The sequence below is a fragment of the Saccopteryx bilineata genome, chromosome 1 (genome assembly GCF_036850765.1).
Source record: "Saccopteryx bilineata isolate mSacBil1 chromosome 1, mSacBil1_pri_phased_curated, whole genome shotgun sequence".
Taxonomy (NCBI): Eukaryota; Metazoa; Chordata; class Mammalia; order Chiroptera; family Emballonuridae; genus Saccopteryx; species Saccopteryx bilineata.
In genome coordinates, this window is record NC_089490.1 from 86,596,803 (window position 1) to 86,620,504 (window position 23,702).

General features: G+C 40.2%; 2 protein-coding genes across 2 annotated transcripts in view; both read left to right on the plus strand.

Annotated features, from left to right (window-relative positions):
- Positions 1 to 6,384, plus strand: part of ST13 (ST13 Hsp70 interacting protein) — a 50,691-nt gene extending 44,307 nt beyond the window's left edge. The window contains exons 11-12 of the mRNA XM_066257227.1: positions 3,605 to 3,738; positions 4,176 to 6,384. Coding sequence (XP_066113324.1) covers positions 3,605 to 3,738; positions 4,176 to 4,304 — 263 coding nt within the window. The 3' untranslated portion in view covers positions 4,305 to 6,384. The remainder of the gene's footprint in view (positions 1 to 3,604; positions 3,739 to 4,175) is intronic.
- Positions 6,385 to 12,704: 6,320 nt separating this feature from the next.
- The window catches only part of SLC25A17 (solute carrier family 25 member 17), a 33,169-nt gene continuing 22,171 nt past the window's right edge, over positions 12,705 to 23,702 (plus strand). Inside the window, exons 1-2 of the mRNA XM_066257242.1 lie at positions 12,705 to 12,871; positions 21,796 to 21,856. Coding sequence (XP_066113339.1) covers positions 12,818 to 12,871; positions 21,796 to 21,856 — 115 coding nt within the window. The 5' untranslated portion in view covers positions 12,705 to 12,817. The remainder of the gene's footprint in view (positions 12,872 to 21,795; positions 21,857 to 23,702) is intronic.

The following is a 23,702-nucleotide window of genomic DNA, read 5'->3' on the forward strand; positions in this document are numbered from 1 at the left end:
CAAGTTCGAGAGCCCAAGGTCTCTGGCTCGAGCAAGGGGTTACTTGGTCTGCTGAAGGCCCGCGGTCAAGGCACGTATGAGAAGGCAGTTAATGAACAATTAAGGTGTTGCAATGCGCAATGAAAAACTAATGATTGATGGTTCTCATCTCTCCGTTCCTGTCTGTCCCTCTCTCTGACTCTCTCTCTGTCTCTGTAAAAAAAAAAAAAAAAAAAAGACATAAGAGAAAGCAATCAATGAACAACTAAGGCGCTGCAATTTTGAGTTGATGCTTCTCATCTCTTAAAAAAAATTTTTAATGTGATGGATTCAAAGTATTTCTGAATAGCTATAATGGAATTTATTTCATTGATATTCATGAGATATAGTAGATAAAAGCACTGTGTGGAATTTTTAGGCACAAAAAAATGTTTTAAGTCCAGTGTAAAAATAATAGACACTTTTTTCTTTCTTGTAAATGTTAAGTAATCAGAAATTACTATGAAGGCAAAGCTTTGAGTGATATCATAGTCCTATATAATAGGTAGAAGGTCTATATAATAAGCAGAAGAGCAGTTATAAGGACACTCAGAGAATGAATACTTCCCAAATGAGGCAGTGTGAAATTTATATAAAAACCAGGAAGAGATTTTTTTAAGTTCATAATTCTAATGGAAAATCAGCTGTTTAGTAGTAACCAGCTTTCTTTTAAGGAGGGTTAATGGAGGCAGGTAAACACATTTATACTTATATGCCATTGGCTAAAAAGGTAGCCTCTATTCTGAAAGGTCATGTGTTAAGCAGTTAAAAACAAAGAGCACATATTGGGATGATTTGCAGTTTGAAGAAAAGGTAAGAAAATTTTTGCTTATTGTTTATTCCTATTTAAAATATAAATGATCTTATGTCAGATATCTTTGTTTTAGAAAATGACCACTAATATGGACTAATACTGGAGATAAATTTTTGTTAAGTAGTTTTCCTAGATTTAACAAACAGATGGTTAATTATTGTATTGGGCCAGTAATTTTTTTTTTTTTTTTTTTTAACTTTATTTATTTATTTATTTTTAACAGAGGCAGAGATAGACAGGGACAGACAGACAGGAAAGGAGAGAGATGAGAAGCATCAATCATCAGTTTCTCGTTGCGCATTGCGACTTCTTAGTTGTTCATTGATTGCTTTCTCACATGTGCCTTGACCGTGGGCATTCAGCAGACCGAGTAACCCCCTGCTGGAGCTAGCGACCTTGGGTCCAAACTGGTGGGCTCTTTGCTCAAGCCAGATGAGCCCGCGCTCAAGCTGGCGACCTCGGGGTCTCGAACCTGGGTCCTTCCGCATCCCAGTCCGACGCTCTATCCACTGTGCCACCACCTGGTCAGGCCTGGGCCAGTAATTTTTTATGGGTAGTTTTTCAGAGTTAGTAGGAGCAGCAGGAGAAGCTAGATGTTTTCACACTCCTTAGATCTTATCTGTGATTGTTAATTATTTTTTAATTTTTATTAATTTTTTATTTCTCCTTTTTCAAGTAAGAGAAGGGGAGATAGACAACTGTATGTGCTCCAACCGGGATCCACCCTGCAACCCCCATTTGTGCCCGTGCTCTGTCCATCTGAGGACATGCTCACAACCAAACTATTTAATGCCTGAGGTGGAGGCTTCATGGAGCCATCCTCAGTGCCCTGGGGCCAACATGCTTGAATAAATCAAACCATGGATACAGGAGGAGAAGAGGGGGGAGGGTGACCTGATCGGGAATCAAACCCAGGACTTCTACACACCAGGCCAACACACTACCACTGAGCCAGCCAGCCAGGGCCTGTAATTATTAATAATTCATGGGCATGTTTAAATTATTGAGCTGTTAATAACTTTTTAATTCATGTTTCTGCTTTTTAGTGACTTGGTTGTGGTGATTCTTGATCTGTAGAATACATTAATGCTACCTATATTTCCCTTTAGATGTCCCTATATTGGTATAATTGTTATTTCAGAGTACTTCCAGTAGACATAAAAAGTAGTGAGAAACTGAGTAGAAAATATAAGGTCTACCGGAAAGTTCTGTCCGTTTTTGGAATAAAACAAAATACAAATTTTTCTTACCGTCAATAAACTTTATTAAGTAATATAATTGCCATTATTATTAATGATTTCTTGCCAGCGTGAGGGCAATTTGTATATCCCATTTTTGAAAAATGTTTTATCTTTTGATGTGAAAAATTGAACCAGTGCTTGTTTGATATCTTCTTCATTTTTGAATTTTTTGCCCTTCAAATTTTTTTTTTCCTTCAAAAATTTTTGTTAAGGACAAAAACAAATGATAGTCGGAGGGTGCTAAGTCCGGGGAATATGGTGGATGCGACAGACATGCTTCTGTAGCATTTCTTTCTTGTTGAAATTTGTAAAAATTACAGTGGCGTAAATGAACTTTATCAGTAGCCATGGGTACACTATCACTTCACACATAAGACTAACGTGAATCAACTTCGTTTTAGTTATTTTGCTACGTCAGTATGTATACATTAAGTGATAAAAATAGAGAGGCACACATGCGCCAAATAAACGTGCTTATGTGTCGAAACTTGTGATAGAAACGGACAGAACTTTGTGGTTGACCTTATAATTTAGGTTTATAATCTTAGAAAGATTATGGGAGAATGAAATCCTTTTTGCTAGAGCATTTTTCTCAGTATAAAGAAGAAACTCTGGGAGTTCTAGTTAAAAATACAGACTTTCAGCCCTGGCTGGGTGACTCAGTGGATCAAGTGTCGTCTCGGCACACTGAGGTTGTGGGTCAGGGCACATAGGAGAAGCGATGGATTAATGCACAGATAAATGGAACTACTAAGTAAAAGGAGTTAACACTTCTCTCTTCCTCCTCTCTCTCTCCCCTTCCCTCCCCTTTTCTTCCCTTCCCTCTCTCCCTCCCCTTCTTAATCTCTCCCCCCTCCTCCTCTCCTCTCTGCCTCTCCCCCCACCCCCTTTTCTTCTCCCCTTCTCTTTTCCTCCACCTCCACTTTCTCTCTCCTTTCTCTTTCATATCAGTGGAAACCTTTTTTTTTTAATTTGTATTTTTCTGAAGTGAGAATTGGGTGGCAGACACTCCTGCATGCCAGCTAGGGGGCGATGCTCTGCTCATCTGGGATGTTGCTCCATTGCAACTGGAGCCATTCTAGCACCTGAGGTGGAGGCCATGGAGCCATCCTCAGCACCCAGGCCAACTTTGCTCCAATGGAGCCTTGGCTGCGGGAGGGGAAAAGAGAGAAAGAGAGAAAGGAGGGGGGTAAGGGTGGAGAAGCAGATGGGGGCTTCTCCTGTGTGCCCTGGCTGGATTTACGGAAGAATTTACAAGATATGTGCTGTTTTGAGAATGGCTACTACTTATTTCAAAGGTTTGTTAACCTAAATACACAAAAACAATGGACAGGGCTGGCAAAGATGAACCTTTTACTATAGAAGGTACGTGCCTTGCTAACCACCCACTGTGGCCTGCCCATTTAGGAATTTATGATCTAATCACTCTGTGAAGTTACTTTCTATGAAACCCCTTTTTTTTGTCCACAGTAGAAAATAGTATCCCATTAGGTTGCTGTCTATACAGTGTTTTGTTTTTTTTATTTTGCAGGTGGCTTTCCTGGGGGAATGCCTGGTAATTTTCCTGGAGGAATGCCAGGAATGGGAGGGGGCATGCCTGGAATGGCAGGAATGCCTGGGCTCAATGAAATTCTTAGTGATCCAGAGGTTCTTGCAGCTATGCAGGTAAGACTTAGAAAAACAGAGTGAAACTTGATATCACTCAGGCATTTCTTTCATAATTCTGTGTGGAGACAAAGGTTACTCTGTTAGCCAATTATTAATTGTTTTTAATTACCAAATAGCTAGCTGCACTTGTGACATTCACTTTCTTTCAGAATGAGTAGCTAAAGTTTTTAAAAATTGGTTTATAGGAAATACTTTGTAATACTTGGTAATTATATCTAGTTGTGTTTGTATCAAAATTGTGTATGCTTTTTTCATTAAAGTGACATAATTGAGTTTAACTTATAAGTACACATTAATAATATTTATACTTGAGGGCCTTGTTTAAAGCCTGAATAACTTGGCCATGACAGAATTATGGGTCTAATTAATAATAAACTTGTTGACCCATAGCATTTAAAAGTATTTTTTAAAAAGATAATACACCTTTTTTTCAGGATCCAGAAGTTATGGTGGCCTTCCAGGATGTGGCTCAGAACCCGGCAAATATGTCAAAATATCAGAGCAACCCAAAGGTTATGAATCTCATCAGTAAATTGTCAGCCAAATTTGGAGGTCAGGCATAAAACCCTTCTGACAGAGCCTTTGCTGAAGGAAAAGCAACTTGAATCACCCGATGGATGTCGCAATAACACACACCAATGTACCTCTGACCTTCTCATGAAGGAAGCTGGGGTGCTTTGAAGAGAATCCCTACCCCTCTGCCCCAAGTGCAGCTGTAACATTTTACAGTGATTTGCCATTAGGGTATTCATTCAGATAACTTTTCCTATTAGGAATTATACACTTTAAACCTTTAAAATATTTAAAAACAAATTAAAAGGGTATCTTAAACCCTACATTTTTCTTTACTAATCATTTTGGTGTTTCCTTTGAATTGGGCAAAAAATACTTCAGTATGGGAGGGTTATTTGTCAGTTTGAGTGAAATAAAGATTTCTTAGTGGGAGACAAATACAACATTTAAGTAGATAAAGTTTGAGTTGGAGATATGGTTACTGAGGCATTTGATTTCTCTTTTTAAATGCTTTATTTTTTTAAAAAATGATTTATTTGAATAAAACTACTTGGGACCACTAGTCTAGCAGGACCTGGGTAGGGACTGGAAGTACCTGGCAGGGTAGCAGCGATCTTACTACATTTTATATAACATGTACCCTTGTGCACATGCATTTAAATCTTACACTGTGGTGAAGGGATGATTTTTATAATGCTGCAGTAGAGTTGGATTACTTAGCCGTGTTCTTGTCTGATACATAAAATAAATGTTCATATTTTCCACATAGGGGAATTAAGAGAATACTTTTCTTTTTATATTTCTATGTTTAAAATTATCTTCTCTGGTCAGAGAATTACCCCAACCCTTTGTCAGCTGTTGATGTGTTTCCCCCCCTTACTCTTGAACTAAAGGTAGTCCTTTTTCACTGGCATCATCACTGCTATCATTCACAGTGTAAGTGCAAGCAAATTTACTGCTGGGTTTAATTATATATGTAACACATACAGTGACTATGTCAGATAATACCCAATAACAGTTGTAGTTTCCTACTTGGCCAAGAGATTTGATATTTAAGTGTTAGATTTATACTTCAGTGAAGTCTTATGATATCAAAAGATACTGGAAGGAGGGACTCCCTTTGGTATTTGGTATGGTCTTCTACTTAGGAAATGCCGATATTTTCTTTGTATTTTGGAGAGTATGAGGTTTCACTTAAGAGATACATACAGGGAAACCTAAGTTTTTGATCCAGCATGAATTATAAAGTTGATGAGATCCATGGTTCTTTATTGTAGAACTGTTGGTACTATACAAGATTCATTGTTGTCCTATTCAGCTCTTAAATACTGCAACTATATTGCACCTCTCCTCTCTCCAAGAATAAAAAAAATGATAAATTTTCTGTTCCTGTATTAAATATTCAATTCTTGTATTAAATAAGACTGAGTCCAGGCACTGTACCAGGAATTTCTAGGTTTCTAGCTGTTTTTCTATTAAAATGCTACTGTTTAAAATTAGTTTCAAGGGATGAGGCCCTCTGTACTTTATTTGAAGAATAATGGTAGGCGCAGTGACTAAATTCCATGGAACACATGTTGAAATAGCACATACCTGAAATCATAAGTTGATTCAGAGTCTAACCCTTTACTGTACACAGCAGATAGAAAAGCACCTGTTATATAAGTGAGAAAAAGTTGTATGCTAATTGAGCCTGCTTTTTAAACCCTTTAAAAATATTCAACATATAAACTTGCGTTTGACCTTGCCAGTGTTCTTTTTGTTAATATGTGTTTGCCTTTTTAAAAATTTCCAGTGTATGCTGTGAATAATCCAAGAGCATTTGCTTTTGAATTCATTTGATTTGAATTACTTAACTACATATATTTCCTAAGTACATTCTAACATTGCAAATATTACCATAAATGGGTATAAGTAAAATTGATCTTCTGAAAATGTGTTCTTTGCTTTTTAGACTTTTAAGTTCCATAAATACAAAGAAACTCAGTACCACTTATAAAGAGAAATGTTCTTTTCTTGTGCTAATAATGCTGTAAGAAGGAAAAGTAAAGGACTTTTTTTCTGCTTAAAAATATATAGTGATTGGATATTTCTAGCTACATTAAAAATAAAGTATGATTTCAAACTGGATATTGACTCCCGTCCCCCTTTTTACCCAACATATGTTCTATTTCCTTTGTCTCTAGCACTCATTTACTGGGTATAGTAGGCTGTAGAATGCCTGACCAGGTGGTGGTACAGTGGATAGAGCACCAGACTGGGATGCGGAAGGACCCAGGTTCAAGACCCCGAGGTCACCAGGTTGAGCACAGGCTCATCTGGCTTGAGCAAAAAGCTCACCAGCTTGGACCCAAGGTCACTGGCTCAAGCAAGGGAGGTTACTCAGTCTGCTGAAGGGCCTCGGTCAAGGCACATATGAGAAGGCAATCAATGAACAACTAAGGTGTCATAACGAAAAACTGATTGATGCTTCTCATATCTCTTCGTTCCTGTCTGTCCCTTTCTATCCCTCTCTCTGACTCTCTCTCTCTCTCTGTCCCTGTAAAAAAAAAAAAAAAAAAAGAGTAGGCTTCAGATTATAAAGTGCTGTTAAAAAGGCCCCCAAAATACATTAGCCTAAGAAAAACACTTTGTTTTCTTTCAGGTGGCAGTCCAGAGGTAAGTAGTTATACCATACTCAAGTAGTGTCCGTTTCTGGGTCCAAAGGTGCTTGCTCTGCTACACATCTTCTATCTTGAGAAACGGGAGAGAGCTCCAAGGAAGCATATGCCAAAATAATGAGGCCAATACATGGAATTAGCATTTTATTCTCATATCCTATTAATCAGCTTTTTTTTTAATTGATTTCTATAGAGGGGAAAGGAAAGAAACAGGAACATCTTATTCCTGTATGTGCTCTGACCAGGGTTGAACTGGCAACCTCTGTGCATTTGGTCAATACTTTAATCAGCTGAGCTATCTAGCCAAGGTGGTCAGCTTTTTTTTTGTCTTGAGACCATATTTAGCTGCAAGGTAAACTAGAAAATAATGGTCTATAGCTGTGTGGTCACATGCCCAACAAAAGAATTATTACCACAAAAGAAATGGAGAAAAGACCTAGAGTAACATCTAGCAGTTTGCCACACTAGGAAATAGAAGCCTAATGGGATATAGGAGAAACAACATAGTTTAGAGATTTTTATTGTACCTGAAAGTAATGCACCCAAATAGGCTCATGTATCAAGTAGTACTTAGTCTGTGCCAAGCACTTTGTAATCAGTTTGCAACTATTGACTCAATTCTGATAATGACCTTAAGTTCTTGTATCTCCATTTTACACAAATGAGACTGAAACACTTAATTGCCCAGAATAACACCCGTGAATATTTGTAAAGCTGAGATTTTCACCAAGCTTGTGGTTTCAAAGGTCTTCCTCTTTATCTTATACATACTCTGCTGCCCCTTTCTGTATGAGGTTGCTTATTGCAAAATTGTTCATTACTTCAAGAAATTCAAAACAATTAAAATGTACATTTGAAAGGAATATCACACATCATGGGGTGTGCTGGTAATACACATTCAACATGGTGTCTCCTAATAGGAATCTAACATAAATACTTGGTCCACTTGTGACAAACCCAATAATAGGGACAAGAAAAAAATAGTTTAAATATTATGTGGCCCTGGCCGGTTGGTTCCGTGGTAGAGTGTCTGCCCAGCGTGTGGATGTCCCGGTTCGATTCCCAGTCATGGCACACAAGAGAAACTACCATCTGCTCTCCATCCTTCCTCTCACTCCCCCCTCCCTTTTTCTTTTTCTCTCTCCTCTCCTTCAGCCATGGCTTGAATGGTTCAAGCAGTTTAGCTCTGGGCACTGAGAGTGGCTCCATGGCCTCACCTCAGGTGCTGAAATAGCTTGGTTGCTGAGCAACAGAACAGTGGCCCCAGATAGGCAGAGCATCGCCCTTTAGGGGGCTTGCTGGTGGATCCCTAGGGTGTAGCCAGGTGTCTGCCTCTCTGTCTCCCACCTCTCAATTGAAATTATGATACAGTAATTTTTAAAGTTTGTACCAATGTTTTTAGGAATTTGTACCAATATTAACCAACATAGCATTATTAATACAGTTTGAGAGAGAGTCCTTGAAAGTAAAGGTGTAACAAGTATACTTAAGAATAACTTGGAAAATTAAAAATGACATTTAAACAGTATGGCATATCAAGTTGGCAGAAGTTTTAAATATACTGCCCACAAAAATTAGGGGATATTTCAAAATGAATATGAAGTGATAAACTGATTTTTGTGAGTAGTGTATGTTGGCAATTATTTAGTGAGACCTAGTGTTTAGTGCTGATGGTAGTGGACATTCATCATTTTCTATGAAGTCTGACAATGAAATACTTGACATTCTTTTAAGGTAAGATCCAAATTTTAAAACTGGATTCTAAGGATTAGAGTAGCAAGGAGGTAAATAATATAAATGGTGCTCTATAAAATCTAGGTATATGGTGTATCAATTAGGATGTCTTTAAATTTACCCAGATCACTAGGACATTGTAGTATAGAGACCATTTAACCAATGGTGATTAAAAGACTTTCTGCAGCCTGACCAGGTGGTGGTGCAGTGGATAGAGCGTCGGACTGGGACGCAGAGGGCCCAGGTTCAAAACACCGAGGTCACTAGCTTGAGTGCGGGCTCATCTGGTTTGAGCGAGGCTCACCAGCTTGAGCCCAAGGTTGCTGGCTTGAGCAAAGGGTCACTCGGTCTGCTGTAGCCCCCTGGTTAAGGTACATGTGAGAAGTAATGAACAACTGAGGTGCTGCAACAAAGAATTGATGCTTCTCATCTCTCTCCCTTCCTGTCTGTCCCTATCTGTCCCTCTCTCTGTTTCTGTCACACACACACACACACACACACACACTATATATATATCTATCTATATATATCTATATAGATATAGATATAGATATATCCTCCCCCCCCCCCTTGCAAACTTTGTGAAAACATATGACCAGATCAAAGCCACATACATGAAATCAGTTCTGGCTAGTTTTTTTTTCATTTTGGTGAGAGGAGGGAAGGCAGACAATCCTTCCTGCACCCCACCAGGATCCACTGGCCAAACCCACTAGGGGGCGATTCTCTGCTCATCTCGGGCTGTTCCTCTTTGCAACAGGAGCCTTTTTTTTTTTTCTAGCTCCTGAGGCAGAGTCCATGGAGCCATCCTCAGTGCCAGGGCCAGCTCACTTGAGCTGTTCGAGCCATGGCTGCAGGAGGGAGGGAGGGAGAGATGGAAAGAGACAGCAGGGGGGAAGGGGAGATGGTCGCTTCTCCTGTGTGCCCTGACTGGAAATTGAACCCAGGACATTCACTATGAGCTGCTGCTCTAAAACTGAGCAAACCATCCAGGGCCCTGGCTAGGTTCTTTTAACTTACTTTGTACTAATGGTATGGGTGTGAACAGGATGATGCTGAATTTTTTGTTTATGTTTCTATGATTAGGGAACCTTCTGAGGAAAATAGGTAATTGTGAATACTCAATTAGATGTAAAAATGTTTAAAACAAGCAAAATCATGATTTCTAAACATTGGAAATAAGTACAACTGCCTGACGAAGCAGTGGCTACAGTTTCGGCCTGGGACACTGAGGAGCCATGTTCAAAACCCTGAGGTTGGGTCTCACCAGCTTGAGCATGGGGTTGCTAGCTTGAGTGTGGGATCATAGACATAACCCTATGGTCACTAGCTTGAGCCCAAAGGTCTGTGGCTCGAATCCCAAGGTCAAGGGATTCTTGGCTGAAGCCCTCAGGTCAAGGCACATATGAGAAGCAATCACTGAACAACTAAGGTGGCTCAACTGAGTTGATGGCTTTTCATCTCTCTCTTTTCCTCTCTCTGTGTATGTGTCCCTTGCAAAAAAATTTTTAAAAAAATACAAATATAGAGTTCCATTTAATGATGTACCTACATCAGAACTACAGAGTTCCATTTAGTACATGGTGCACCTATGTAAATGCTACATTTTTCACTACATACTCATGACAATTTTATAGTGTTTTCAGTACAATAGAAAACAACTCTATCTTTAATATATTTTTTAAATTTTTATTGATTTTAATGAGAAAGGAAGGAACAGTGAAACACACAGGAACTTCTATCTGTTCCTGTAGGTGCCCTGACTCAGGATTGAACCGGCAAATTCTACATTTTGAGATGATGCTCTAACCAACTGAGCTACCTAGCCAAGGCGAAGATAATTTTATCTTAATCAAAATATTTTTTGATAGCTGGACATGCTTTCTGCTCTAGATTCATGCTCTACAAATGGGAATATGGAAAAAAGCATTCAGTTACCATCAAAATGGGAAAGTGCCCATAAGTGTCTATAAATCTGTATCTACATAATCCAGTATACAGGGTGGGGCAAAAGTAGGTTTACATTTGTGAATACCACAAAAGTATTTTCCATGCTGTAAACTTACTTTTGCCCCACCCTATATATATTTTTTAATTTATTGAGTTTAGAAAAGGAAAGGTAGAGAGATACCGTATTTTTCACTCTATAAGACACACCTGGGGTTTTAAGGAGGAAAATAAGAAAAAAAATATTCTGAACCAAATGAAGTTAAAATATTAATAAAATGCCATATTTTTCGCTCTGTAAGACACACAGGCATTTTCCCTCCACTTTGGGGGAGAGGAGAGTGCGTCTTATAGAGCGAAAAATACATCAATCTTCCCTGACCAAGGATCAAACCAGCAACCTTTGTATTTGGGATGTTGCTCTTAACTAACCAAGCTATCCAGCCAGGACAAAAAATATATATATTTTTTTTCCTCTACCCTGTATTCTTGAGAGCTTCCAGTTTGAGTGGGAGTCAATTAGAACTTGTCCTCTGCTTAACTTTTATAACAGACCAGCTTGTCTGTTCCAGCGCGAGAATTCTATCTTCATTGGCCTTTGGGTCTGTACCTGGATGTCATCACCCAAAGGAGTGCTGGGATTAATCCTGGAAGCCAGTCTTACAAAAGGTGTCTATCAGTAACAACCATACATATAGATATCAGTAAATCCAATTAGGTATGTTTTTCCCCAACTAACCTTTTACTTAGCTTGCAGTCGGTGTAGCACCAGCCTAAATGAAGAGTATCTTAAATACAAAGAGATCTTAACCAATAGCAAAATATTTTCTGAAAATTTTGTGAAAACATGACCAGTTTGTGCTGGCTGGGGTAGCTTGGTTGGTTAGAGCAAGGTTGAAGCTTTGATCCCTGGTCAGGGTACATACAGGAATCAACCAATGAATGTGTAAATAACTGGAATAACAAATCGATGCTTCGCTTTTCCCCTAAAACCATTCATCCAATCAATAAAGAAGAAAACATGACCAGGTGAATTGTTAAGGCACTTTCCTGAGAAGTAAATGTGATAAAAGGGCATCAGGCACTAACCCCGGTATGTAGTACACACTAAAGAATGATCAGTGAGGGTATTATAAAACTTGCTGGTACTGAAACTGGTAGAGACACGTGACATTGGTACCCAAGTAAGGAAGTGAAATTGGAGTCTTGAAACACTGTGTCTCACAATACAGGGTTAGGGGCCTGGCCCGTGGTGGTGCAGTGAATAGAGGGTCGACTTGGAATGCTTAGGTCGACAGTTCGAAACCCTGGGCTTGCCTGGTCAAGGCACGTATAGAAGCTGATGCTTCCTGTTCCCCCCTTCTCTCTCTCTCCTATCTAAAATGAATAAATAAAATCTAAAAAAATAGTGTTAGGTCAGAAATATGGCATCTGTAGTTCTGTTTAATTTGGCTCTTCACTTTGCAACACGGAAAATTTTTTGAAGTATTTTATAAAGTACACCAACATAAATTAACTTTTTTATAATCCTCACAAGTCATTAGTTTTTGTATTAACACTTATTTCATAAAGGAGGAAACCAAGAGGTTAAAGACTTTCCTACTTGCCAACAAGTATGTTCCACCTCCATGTGATCATTATGACTTTCAGAAACTCAAGTTCGCTTCCCATCACACCCCGGGTTTTTCAGAGGAGAGAACCTAATCCAATTGACATTTTATTTATTCTTGCCAAAATGTTATTTTCAAAATATACTAGCAAGAAAAAATGCTAATTAAGCCACAGAGAGACAGGAAGATTTGAGTCCCCCATTTTGCCAGTCATCAGCTTGTAGTGGAGGAAAGTGGAGAAAAAGGAGGCCGTCCAGACTTTCTGAAGTACCCAGTGTTACGTGAGTACGTGTGAAGCCTGAGTGACCAGGTCTCGGCAACCTAGAGTACCCAACCCCTTCTCGTCAGGAAGTCAGCACTGCGCTGCTCCGCCCCGTACGCTCCGGGAGCCAATCAGAGCTATAGGGGCGTTCCCAGACTCACCTTTCCATTTCCCGCCCCAGCAGCCTTTAGCAGCGAGATGGGGCGCCCTGCGACCCGGAAGTAGTAGTTCTGGAGGCGAGCCTAAGCGGGTGGAGTTTGTGACGCTTCGCCCTGGGCTCTGGCTGTTCTCACTCGGCTGGCCGTGGCTCCTGTAGGAAAAGTGTGGGCCTACCTGAGGGAACCGCACCAATGGCTTCCGTGCTGTCCTACGAAAGCTTGGTCCACGCTGTGGCCGGAGCCGTGGTGAGGCGGGGTCTTCACGCTAGGGCCGCTGCGGGGTGTGGGGTTTCTCTGAGGTTACTTCCCGGGATATGTCTGGGGGATGGGGATGAGAGAGATCGTGTTGGGTAGGGTCTAGGGTCGCCTGTTGTGGCCGTGGGACGGAAAGTAAGGGGGCGTAGGCGGGAAGTTGCTTTAAGAATTTAGTGTGAGGGCCGACACTCACTCTTCACTCCTGGAGACAGCTCTGGCCTCCTGAAATACTATCTGGGATATAGACGGCGGTGGTCTCACATACTCACAGGGAGTTGGGCTGAAGATAATTGCTGTTTTATTTGCCTTCTGAAAATTAAAGACCTCTCTTCCTTCTACCACACCTTCACCGCACCACAAACTCATCTCACTTGGGCCAGGGAAAAACCAAGGTGTGATGTTGTGTTGCACAATCACGTGCTTAACTACAACCAATTTTCACACATTTGCTGCAGGCACATGGAAGTGCCTACCTAATACGATATCTCTGACAAAAAGTATTGGTACTTTTTTTTTTTTTTTAAGTCAAGGCCAGAGTTGCTGTCTACCACAAGTGTGGTTTACTGTGAGGTATGTGCAGGGTTCTTGGGCTTCTGGATGTCTCAATTCCATTTGACATCCCTCCCTTTTCCTTAAAACTTTCCACTCTTGACTTGGGTAGCTCACCTTCCTGGTTCTCATCTTATTTCTTTCTCATATCCTCCTCTAGCTGTCAACATACGCCTGTAACAGTTCGAATCTGTAACTTCAGAGGAATATCACTAATCCTCTCCTTTTAGCTCCCCAAACTCCTGGAGAACTTACATTCTGTGCAGACTCATCTCATCAGGGCTGAACCCCAACTCCATTATTTGTTAGATAGGTGGCCGGTAAACCACACTTTCCCAATCTATAAAGAGGGTATGTTGATAGTTGTTACCTCACAGAGTTATGAGAATTAGGTGACACAGTAGTAGTTCATGGGAGTACCTGATTCAGGAATCTTAGATCATTCATTAAACCAAAAGAGCCTTTCAGCCATTGTATAGAGGCTGAGTGGGAAGCTTGCTTGACATGCTTTAGGATGGGCATGGAGGCCGATGTTCCTGGAGAGAAGGAAACAAAAAGGCAAATAGGTTACAGGGGGCCAAATTGCGTGATTTGTCTTGTGAGTGGGAAAGAGCTTACAGCATGTATCTCTATTGGAGGCTTACAGCATGTAGCAGCTTGCTCATTTACATTTTAAACATGGTCACTGTGGCTGTTCTGTTGAAAGTGAGCTATAAGTGGGCAAGGATGGTAGCTGTGGAGGTGGTAAAAAGTGATCGTTAACCTGTACTATATATATATATATATATATATATATATATATATATTTAATTTTTATTTATTGATTTTAGAGAAGAAGAAGAGAGAGAGAAAGGAACATTGATCTGTTCTTGTATGTGCCCTGACTGGGGATTGAACCAGTAACCTCTGCAGTCTCTGCTTTGGGATAAAGCTTTAATTAACTGAGCTATCGGGCCAGGGAAACCTGGAATAAGGTGGTGCTGTCAGAGTTTGATGGTGAATGGGATATGGGGTTTAACAGAATGAGGGTTGGTTGACTCCCAAAAGTTTTTGGCTTCAGCAACTGGAAGGATGATATTCCCATTTATTGAGCTAGTAAAGATCATGATGGAGCAAGTTTTGAAGGAAATATGAATTGCATTTTGGTTTTGGACTAGTTACATTTGAAATGCCTAAGAGTAGTCATGATTTTAGATGACTTTACCAAGAAAATGGATGTAGACTGAGAGAAAAGTCTCAGAAACCAGGTCTTGGAGCACAAACAGTAAGAGGTTAGGGAAGTGAGAGAACACCAGCAAAGGAGACAAAGGAAGTAGGGTAGGAGGAAAACTAAAAGAAAATGACGTTCTGAAAGTCACATGGAGAGGCTATAGACCACCTTGGTCAGATGCTACTGATGGATCAAATAAGATGACTAAGAATTTTTTTGTGTGTGTGTATGACAGAGATAGGGACAGACAGACAGAAAGGGGGAGAGATGAGAAGCATCAGTTCTTCATTGCGGCACCTTAGTTGTTCATTGATTGCTTTCTCATATATGCCTTGATTGAGGGGGGGGGGCTACAGCAGACCGAGTGACCCCTTGCTCAAGCCAGTGACCTTGGACTTAACCTGGTGAGCCTTGCTCAAACCAGATGAGCCTGCGCTCAAGCTGGCAACCTTGGGGCTTTGAACCTGGGTCCTCCAGGTCCCAGTCTGACCTTCCATCCACTGTGCCACCGCCTGGTCAAGCAGATGACTAAGAATTAATCATTGGATATATAAGCATGTTCATCAACATGAAAAATCCAATGGTTACTTGAGAAGACCATTTTGGTGCTCACTTTGATAGCACATATACTAAAGATTGGAACGAGAAGACCCATTTCAATAGAATGGTAGGGTGAATAGTTGGGAGTATATCTAAGAGAGAATGGGAAATCTTTGTTGTTGTTGTTTTTCTCTCAATAAATGCCATTTATTTAACACCTTTATTGAGTGCTTTCTATGTTCTAGTGCTAAAAATAGAGTGGAGAACAGAGTTTTCCTTCATGAAGTTTGCATTCCAGTGGGGGAGTCAGACAATAGCTGAGTAAACAAACAAAACCCAATAATTTTAGATAGTGTTAAGTGTTATAAAAGAAATGAGTTGACAAACTTCCTGTAAGGAAGCAGGTAGTAAATATTTTACACTTTATGTAAAGTCTTTGATGCCACTACTCAGTCTGCCATGATAGTGTGAACTCAGCCATTAATAACAGTGACTAACTGAATGGGCAGAACTGTGTTCCAAGGAAATCCTATTTACCAAACCAAGCACTGGATAAGATATTGGCCATAGTTTTCTACCCTTGCTTTAGACAGGGCCTGGGGGGAGAGATGATGTATTTCTATTTGATCTACAGAGAAATTGCCATTTTTTTCTCTTTATATTGCCTATTTTTCTTTTGTTAAAAGTTCTACTTGAAATTATTTACCCTGAATTTGCTATGGTTTTTCTTTCTGGCTTTGTTAGAATATCCAGTACATAGCCTTGTGAGAATAATTTTTTTCTTCTGCTTCCCCTTGGGGCAGTACTGTTCCTAGCACATATCTGAGTGAGAATTTGCATTGTATTTTGTTATTCATGCTCAAAAATGGTTCTCATCTCTTTTTGCAGTCCTCTATATTAAGTAAGGTTAAAACCACACAACATGGGCTCTATTTTCTTCTGATTCCTACCAAAAGAAAAAAAATTCACCACAAAAATGTCACTACAGTTGACAAGAGTGGCATTACTTTTAACGGTATAGTATTGTGGTGATGGTTCATGTTTACTTTAGTGTCCTGAGCATGATGTTCAACTAAAGCTTTGAAATGATTGAGGAGAGTCAGTTTAGCATAGTGGTTAAGAGCACTTGAGCTAGGCAACATGGGTTGTAATTGTGACTGTGCCCATTTTCGTGACTATGTATAATAAACTCTAGGGCTGCCTGACTTAGTTGCTTCTTCTCCCCAAAGGATTGTTGGATCATTGTTTAGATGTTGACTTACAACTTTTTAGAGTTAATGTTTTATATTTGCTTTTTCACGTCTTTCCAAGATCAACACTCTCACATCAAGTATGCTGTCATGCGCATGCACACAGACACACACATTTAAAAAATTAAAGTAAACGAGTGATTTTGAGTGTTTTCTGGCACAACATGGAATAATTGCAATCCTGAGTACTGTATTTAAAAACCAAAATTGTATTGTTTCAGGGTAATACTGTATTTCTAATTGATGACTTCTATATGTGGTACAGTTAATGGCCTCATGTAAATAATCTATTATACCATATCATTAAAAAGACTTCCAAAATCAATCCTAAAGATTTTATGTAGTTGTTTTTTTTAGCTGTCATTTATTTTTTTATGACTTTATTGGCCTACGTTGGTTAATATTATATAGGTGACAAGCGTACAATTCTGTGATACATCATCTATATCCGTGGTAGTTAACCTGGTCCCTACAACCCACTAGTGGGCGTTCCAGCTTTCATGGTGGGTGGTAGCAGAGCAACCAAAGTATAAATAAAAAGATTTAACTATAGTAAGTTGTTTTATAAAGATTTATTTTGCCAAACTTAGCAAAAATTCAACATAAAGTACTTGGTGAGTAATTATTATTATATGCTTTAACTTGCTGTAACTTTGCTTTATAAATTTTATAAAGTAAAGTTACTTCCCTACTTTATAAATCACCATTACTGTGGAACCGGTGGGCAGTTAGAAAATTTTACTACTAACAAAGATACAAAAGTGGGCGGTAGGTATAAAAAGGTTGACTACCCCTGATCTATATATTACAGTGTGTGCCCATCATCCTAAGTCTAGTTATGCAATCTTTATTATAATTATTTTTCGAACTTTTTATTAAATGGGGATAATAACACCTTACTGGGTTCTCCTGAGAAGTAAATGTGGTAACACTTGTAGAGCACCTAGCACAATGCTTGGGATAGTGTAGTAAGGCCATAATTAATAATTTCTTTTTCAGATATATTCTTTTTAATAATTTTTAAAATTTTGTTTATTGATTTTAGAGAGAGAGGAAGGAGAGTGAAAGAGAAAGAAACATCAGTGTGTTGTTCCACTTGTTATGCATTCATTGGTTGATTCTCGTATGTGCCCTAACCAGGGATCAGACCCGCAATCTTGGTGTATCCAATGGAATTGAAGTTTTCTGTCATCCATTTGGCCAACTCTACCTATTCCCTTCACTAGTAGCAGATCTCACCTTTTACTCTGTAGAAGATAAAATAGGGGCTACATGAGATGAGCTTTCTCACTTATTTTTTCTTATTACAGAATCCATTGCAATTGTACACAAATATCATATTTGTACATTCTACTTGTTTTAGGAAAACTGAGACGCATCTATCTCTGCTGCCTTTGATCTCTGTCCTCACCCGTGGCCCCAACCCCAATTACCTTTTGAGACTTTGCTCCATTAATTTTCACTTTTTTTTAAAGATTTTATTTATGGATTTTGGAGAGAGGATAGAGAGAGAAAGGCAGAGGGAGGAACGGGAAGCATCAGTTTGTGCTAATTGCTTCTCGTATGTGCCTAGCTGGACAACCTTGTGTTTTTGAACTGATGACCTCAGCATTCCAAGTCAACACTTTTTTTTTTTTTTTTTTTACAGAGACAGAGAGAGAGTCAGAGAGAGGGAGAGACAGGGACAAACAGGAACAGAGAGATGAGAAACATCAATCATTAGCTTTTCGTTGCGCGTTGCGACTTCTTAGTTGTTCATTGATTGCTTTCTCATATGTGCCTTGACAGTGGGCCTTCAGCAGATTGAGTAACCCCTTGCTGGAGCCAGCGAACCCGGGTCTAAGCTGGTGAGCTTTTGCCCAAGCCAGATAAGCCAGCACTCAAGCTGGCAACCTCGGGGTTTCGAACCTGGGTCCTTTCACATCCCAGTCCAACGCTCTATCCACTGTACCACCGCCTGGTCAGGCACCCAAGTCAACACTTTTAATCGCTGCACCACCACAAGTCAGGCCACTCTTTCTTACAGCTTTAATCTTTTTTTTTTTTTTTTTTTTTTTGTATTTTTCTGAAGCTGGAAACAGGGAGAGACAGTCAGACTCCTGTATGCGCCCGACTGGGATCCACCTGGCACGCCCACCAGGGGCGATGCTCTGCCCCTCCGGGGCGTCGCTCTGCTGCGACCAGAGCCATTCTAGCGCCTGGGGCAGAGGCCAAGGAGCCATCCCCAGCGCCCGCACCATTTTTGCTCCAATGGAGCCTTGGCTGCGGGAGGGGAAGAGAGAGACAGAGAGGAAGGAGGGGGTAGGGGTGGAGAAGCAAATGGGCGCTTCTCCTGTGTGCCCTGGCCGGGAATCGAACCCGGGTCCCCCGCACGCCAGGCCGACGCTCTACCGCTGAGCCAACCGGCCAGGGCACAGCTTTAATCTTTCTCCATGGCTTCCTTTCAACTTTCAATCATGCTCAGCCCGCCTTGTCATAAAACCATACCAGTCTAGTCTGGAGACTGCTTTTCTCCTTAGCTGCTGCTCATTCCCCTTCCCTTTTTGCTAACTTTATTTAAAGAATATTCTGGCCTGACCAGGCTGTAGCGCAGTGGATAGACCATCAGATTGGCACGTGGAGGACCCAGATTCGAAACCCTGAGGTTGCTGGCTTGAGCATGGGATCATAGGCATGATCCCATGGTCGCTGGCTTGAGCCCAAAGGTCGCTGGCTTGAGCAACAGGTCATTTGGCCTGCTGTAGCCCCCCAGTCAAGGCACATATGAGAAAGCAATCAATGAACAACTAAGAAGATGCAATGAAGAATTGATGCTTCTCATCTCTTTCCCTTACTGTCTGTCTGACCCTATCCCTCTCTCTGACTCCCTTACTGTTTGTCAAAAAAAAATTTTTTTTTAAATAACTTATTAAAAGTATCAATAAGGTGACAAGAATATAAGGAACTCTCAGAATGGAGAATGAGTAAAGGCAGGACCCAGGGTCAAGGATAGCAGTTTTTGCCCTGCAGAAATTGCTTAACCTGAAACATGAACTTTAGATTTGTAGCTTATAGAGATACAGAAAAGAAGGGAAAGAGCCTTGTCTGTCCAAGATGAGAAGTCCAGTAAGGGATCAACCAATAAATCTGGAGCCCCAAAATGCCTAGCAGATGTACTTTCTGGAAGTACTTATCTTCGTGAGGTCTGAAAGAATGCTGAAAAATAAAATCCTAAGAAAATGAGTAGCTCAATCCAACTAACTAAACTCACAGAGAAACAAGGCATTGTGAATAAGAAGTGTAGACAATAGCAAGAATCAGGAAATGGCCTGACCAGGCGGTGGCACAGTGGATAGAGCATCAGACTGGGATGCGGAAGACCCAGGTTTGAGACCCCGAGGGTCGCCAGTTTGAGCGTAAGCTCATCTAGTTTGAGCAAAAATTCACCAGCTTGGACCCAAGGTCGCTGGCTCAAGCAAGGGGTTACTCAGTCTGCTGAAGGCCCATGGTCAAGGCACATATGAGAAAGCAATCAATTAACAACTAAGGTGTCGCAATGCGCAACGAAAAACTAATGATTGATGCTTCTCATCTCTCCGTTCCTGTCTGTCCCTGTCTATCCCTCACTCTGACTCTCTCTCTCTGTCTCTTAAAAAAAAAAAAGAATCAGGAAATGGACCAGACTGGTGGTAGTACTGTGAATAGAGCATCGACCTGGGATGCTGAAGACCTGGGCTCGAAACCCCAAGATTACCCGCTTGAATGTGGGCTCATCTGGCTTGATCACACGGTCACCAACTTGAGTATGGGATCATAGACATGACCCCATGATTGCTGGCTTGAGTCCGAAGGTCGCTGGCTTCAAGCCCAAGGTCACTGGCTTGAGCAAGGGGTCATTGGCTCCGTTGGAGCCCCCCAGCGTGCCCTGACCAAGGATCAAACCAGCAACCTATCCTTTGGACAGCGTTCTTAAAACTTGATCTTCTGCCTGAGAATATGTACCATCATATGGGCTGGCATCTGGATTGAGAACCATAAACCCATGAGAGATTTCATGTGTATAATTTCATTCCTAACTATATACTTGTTGTTTTTATTTGTAGGGTCTTGTCAATAGAAAGACTAGTTGTTGGCTTCTTTTTTTTTCTTGGTAATTTTTGTCATTGTGTTACCTTAGATGAGTTATTTATGGAACTTTTAGCGGAGAGAGTGCCAGTATTTTATTTAAAGCACAGCAAACAAAACCATTATATAGAACAATATGATCCTTACACTTCTCTTACTTTGTGGTGAATATTTTGATTAAGCACAGAGACTGGAACAGGGGTCAGAAACCTATGGCTCATGAGCCAGATGTGGCTCTTTTGATGGCTGCATCTGACTTGCAGACAAATCTTTAATAAAAAAAAAACAACATTGAAAACATAAAACATTCTCATGTATTACAATCCATTCATTTCCTACTGCTCATGTTCATGGTTGGGGGTGGCTGGAGCCAATCACAGCTGTCCTCCGGGACAACACCAAATTTTTATTGGATAATGCGTAACATGCACTGGTCGTTGTATGTCTCTTGCAGAATTACATTTTTTTTTTTTTAACAGAGACAGAGAGAGAGTCGGAGAGAGGTATAGGGACAGACAGACAGGAATGGAGAGATGAGAAGCATCAATCATTAGTTTTTCATTGCACACTGCGACACCTTAGTTGTTCATTGATTGCCTTCTCATTGATGCCTTGACCGTGGGTCTTCAGCAGACTGAGTAACCCCTTGTTCAAGCCAGAGACCTTGGGTTGAAGCTGGTGAGCTTTTTGCTCAAACCAGAGAGCCTGCACTCAAGCTGGCGACCTTGGGGTCTCGAACCTGGGTCCTCTGCATCCCAGTCCGACGCTCTATCTACTGCGCCACCGCCTGATCAGGCCGCAGAATTACATTTTAAAATATGTGGTGTTCATGGCTCTCTCAGCCAAAAAGGTTCCCGACCCCTGGACTAGAAGTATGTATCTGATTACTGCATATTTTGGTTTCAGAGCATAGGAGAACAACTGAGCTCGGGAAGGTTAACTTAAAATCCATTTACCTGCTATCTTTGACATGTGGCCTAGGTTGTAAACACCTAAAATCATCATTTCCAGGGACCCATCACATTCTTTTCTTCAATATCAGAGAGATAGAACAGTATTTCTTCTAGAAAATTTAATGCTCTGTTTAAGTACATAACTACAGAAGTTTGAACAATAACAATCTCAATAGGTTAAAATATTGTATGCGTTCACTGAAAACCTGATTTGACCCATCATTAATAGTGAACTTTTGTTTCTTTAAAAGTTGTGGCTCATTGTCTTGTGATGTGTAATGACTAACGGCTGTTCTAATAATCTTCCAGGGCAGCGTGACTGCAATGACAGTGTTTTTTCCTTTAGATACAGCTCGACTTCGACTTCAAGGTGAGTATCTTTTGTAGTCACTGTATTTCTGGGTTTTTTTGGTGTCAGGAAGCAAACATATTTCTCAGTAGGTTCTAAATTAAAAATTAACAAGGATATTCTGTTTTGTTAGAGATCTGTTGTCCATTTTCACTGACTTGAAATACTCAGCATCATTGCTATTTCCTAATTAACAGAGGGGCATTCATGGATGAGTCATAGCCTTAGCCATTTTCTATTTCAAGATAACTGAGTGGGCTTGCACTAATAGTTTTGAATGATTGAGATTTTTTCTAACAAATATTATGACTTTTTTTTTTAGCAAGAAAAAAAAAAGAGCAAGAGAGACAGGAAAGGAAAGAGATGAGAGGCAGCAACTCCTAGTTGCAGCACTTTAGTTGTTCATTGATTGTTTCTCATATGTGCCTTGCGGGAGGGTTGTGATCCTTTGCTCAAGCCAGCGACCTTGGGCTCAAGCCAGTGACCATAGGATCATGTTGATGATCCCAAGGCAGTGACCCCGCGCTCAAGCTGGTGAGCCAGCGCTCAAGGTGGATGAACCTGTGCTCAAGCCAGCGATGTTGGGGTTTTGAACACTGGGACTTCAGCGTCCCAAGTCAACACTCTATTCACTGTGCCACTAACAGGTCTAGTTTACCTCTTTTGCTTTATAGGACTGTGCAACTCTATAACTACTGCTTGTCGTTTTGTTTTGTTTTGTTTTGTTTTTTGTCAGTATCTTTCTACTTGAAACCATAAACCTGTTGCCCTGCCTGGGTGGTTTAGTGAATAAAGCATCAACCCTGTGCGCCAGACGTCACGAGTTTCATCCCTGGTCAGTGCACATATGAGAAACAATGAGTACACAACTGAATGGAACAACTAAGTGAAACGAGTTGGTGCTTTTCTTTCCCTCTCTCTTCCTTCTTTCCTCCCTCCTTCTCTCTTTCTCTCTCTCTCTCACACACAGATCAATGGAAACATTAAAAAAAAGAAATTATACAACTATGCCAAAACGTACATGAGGAGATAAGAGTAAGATGAGCTTTGAATAAACTAATTTCTATGTTAAAACCCTTCATGACTACTATTTTAAATTAATTTTAGAGGTTTAGGATAGGAAATAATTTTATTTGACTCAACTCAAAAACAAAATATATAAAAATATATACAGTACAATGAAAAATCTCACTCTAGTCTGCTCCTTCTTCCCTTTTCCCTGCAGATAATGCCCTTATGAGTTTTTCAAATAGCTTTGCAGAGTCTGTGTGGTGTAACAAGCAAATAAGAATACATATTCTTTTCTTCCTAACACAAAAAGCATACTATTCACACTGTTCTGTACCTTGCATTTTTCACTTAACATCTTATTTTAAATGCCTTCCAAATCAGTGCACTGGGAGCCTCGTCCTTCCTTCTAGGTTAGAATGTTCCATGGTGTGAAGGCACCCTAACCTGTTTGCCCTCCCCCATTGGGGATTGTTGGGTTGTTTCTTCTCTTTTGTAGAACAGACTTGTTCATATGCTACTTTGTTTTTTTAAGTTCTGTGGGGTAAATTCCTAGAAATGGGATTGCTGGATCAAAGAGTAAATAATGATTGTAATTTTGATAGATATTGCCAGGTTTCCTTCTATATACGTTTCCTAATTTGCCATCCTACAAACCATAAAGGTACCGATTTAATTCTTAAGAAATTGGTTCATTTCCACATTTTTATGTTTTCAAAAGATTCTTCAAAGGTGGATATTAAATTTGAAGTTAATTGAGGTAGGTTTTGTTTTCAGTAAGAATACCAAGAACAGAACTCTCATTTTTTGAGTCCTTTTATTTGTTAGATTAGGAAAAGCACAAGACTAAAACTTTGGA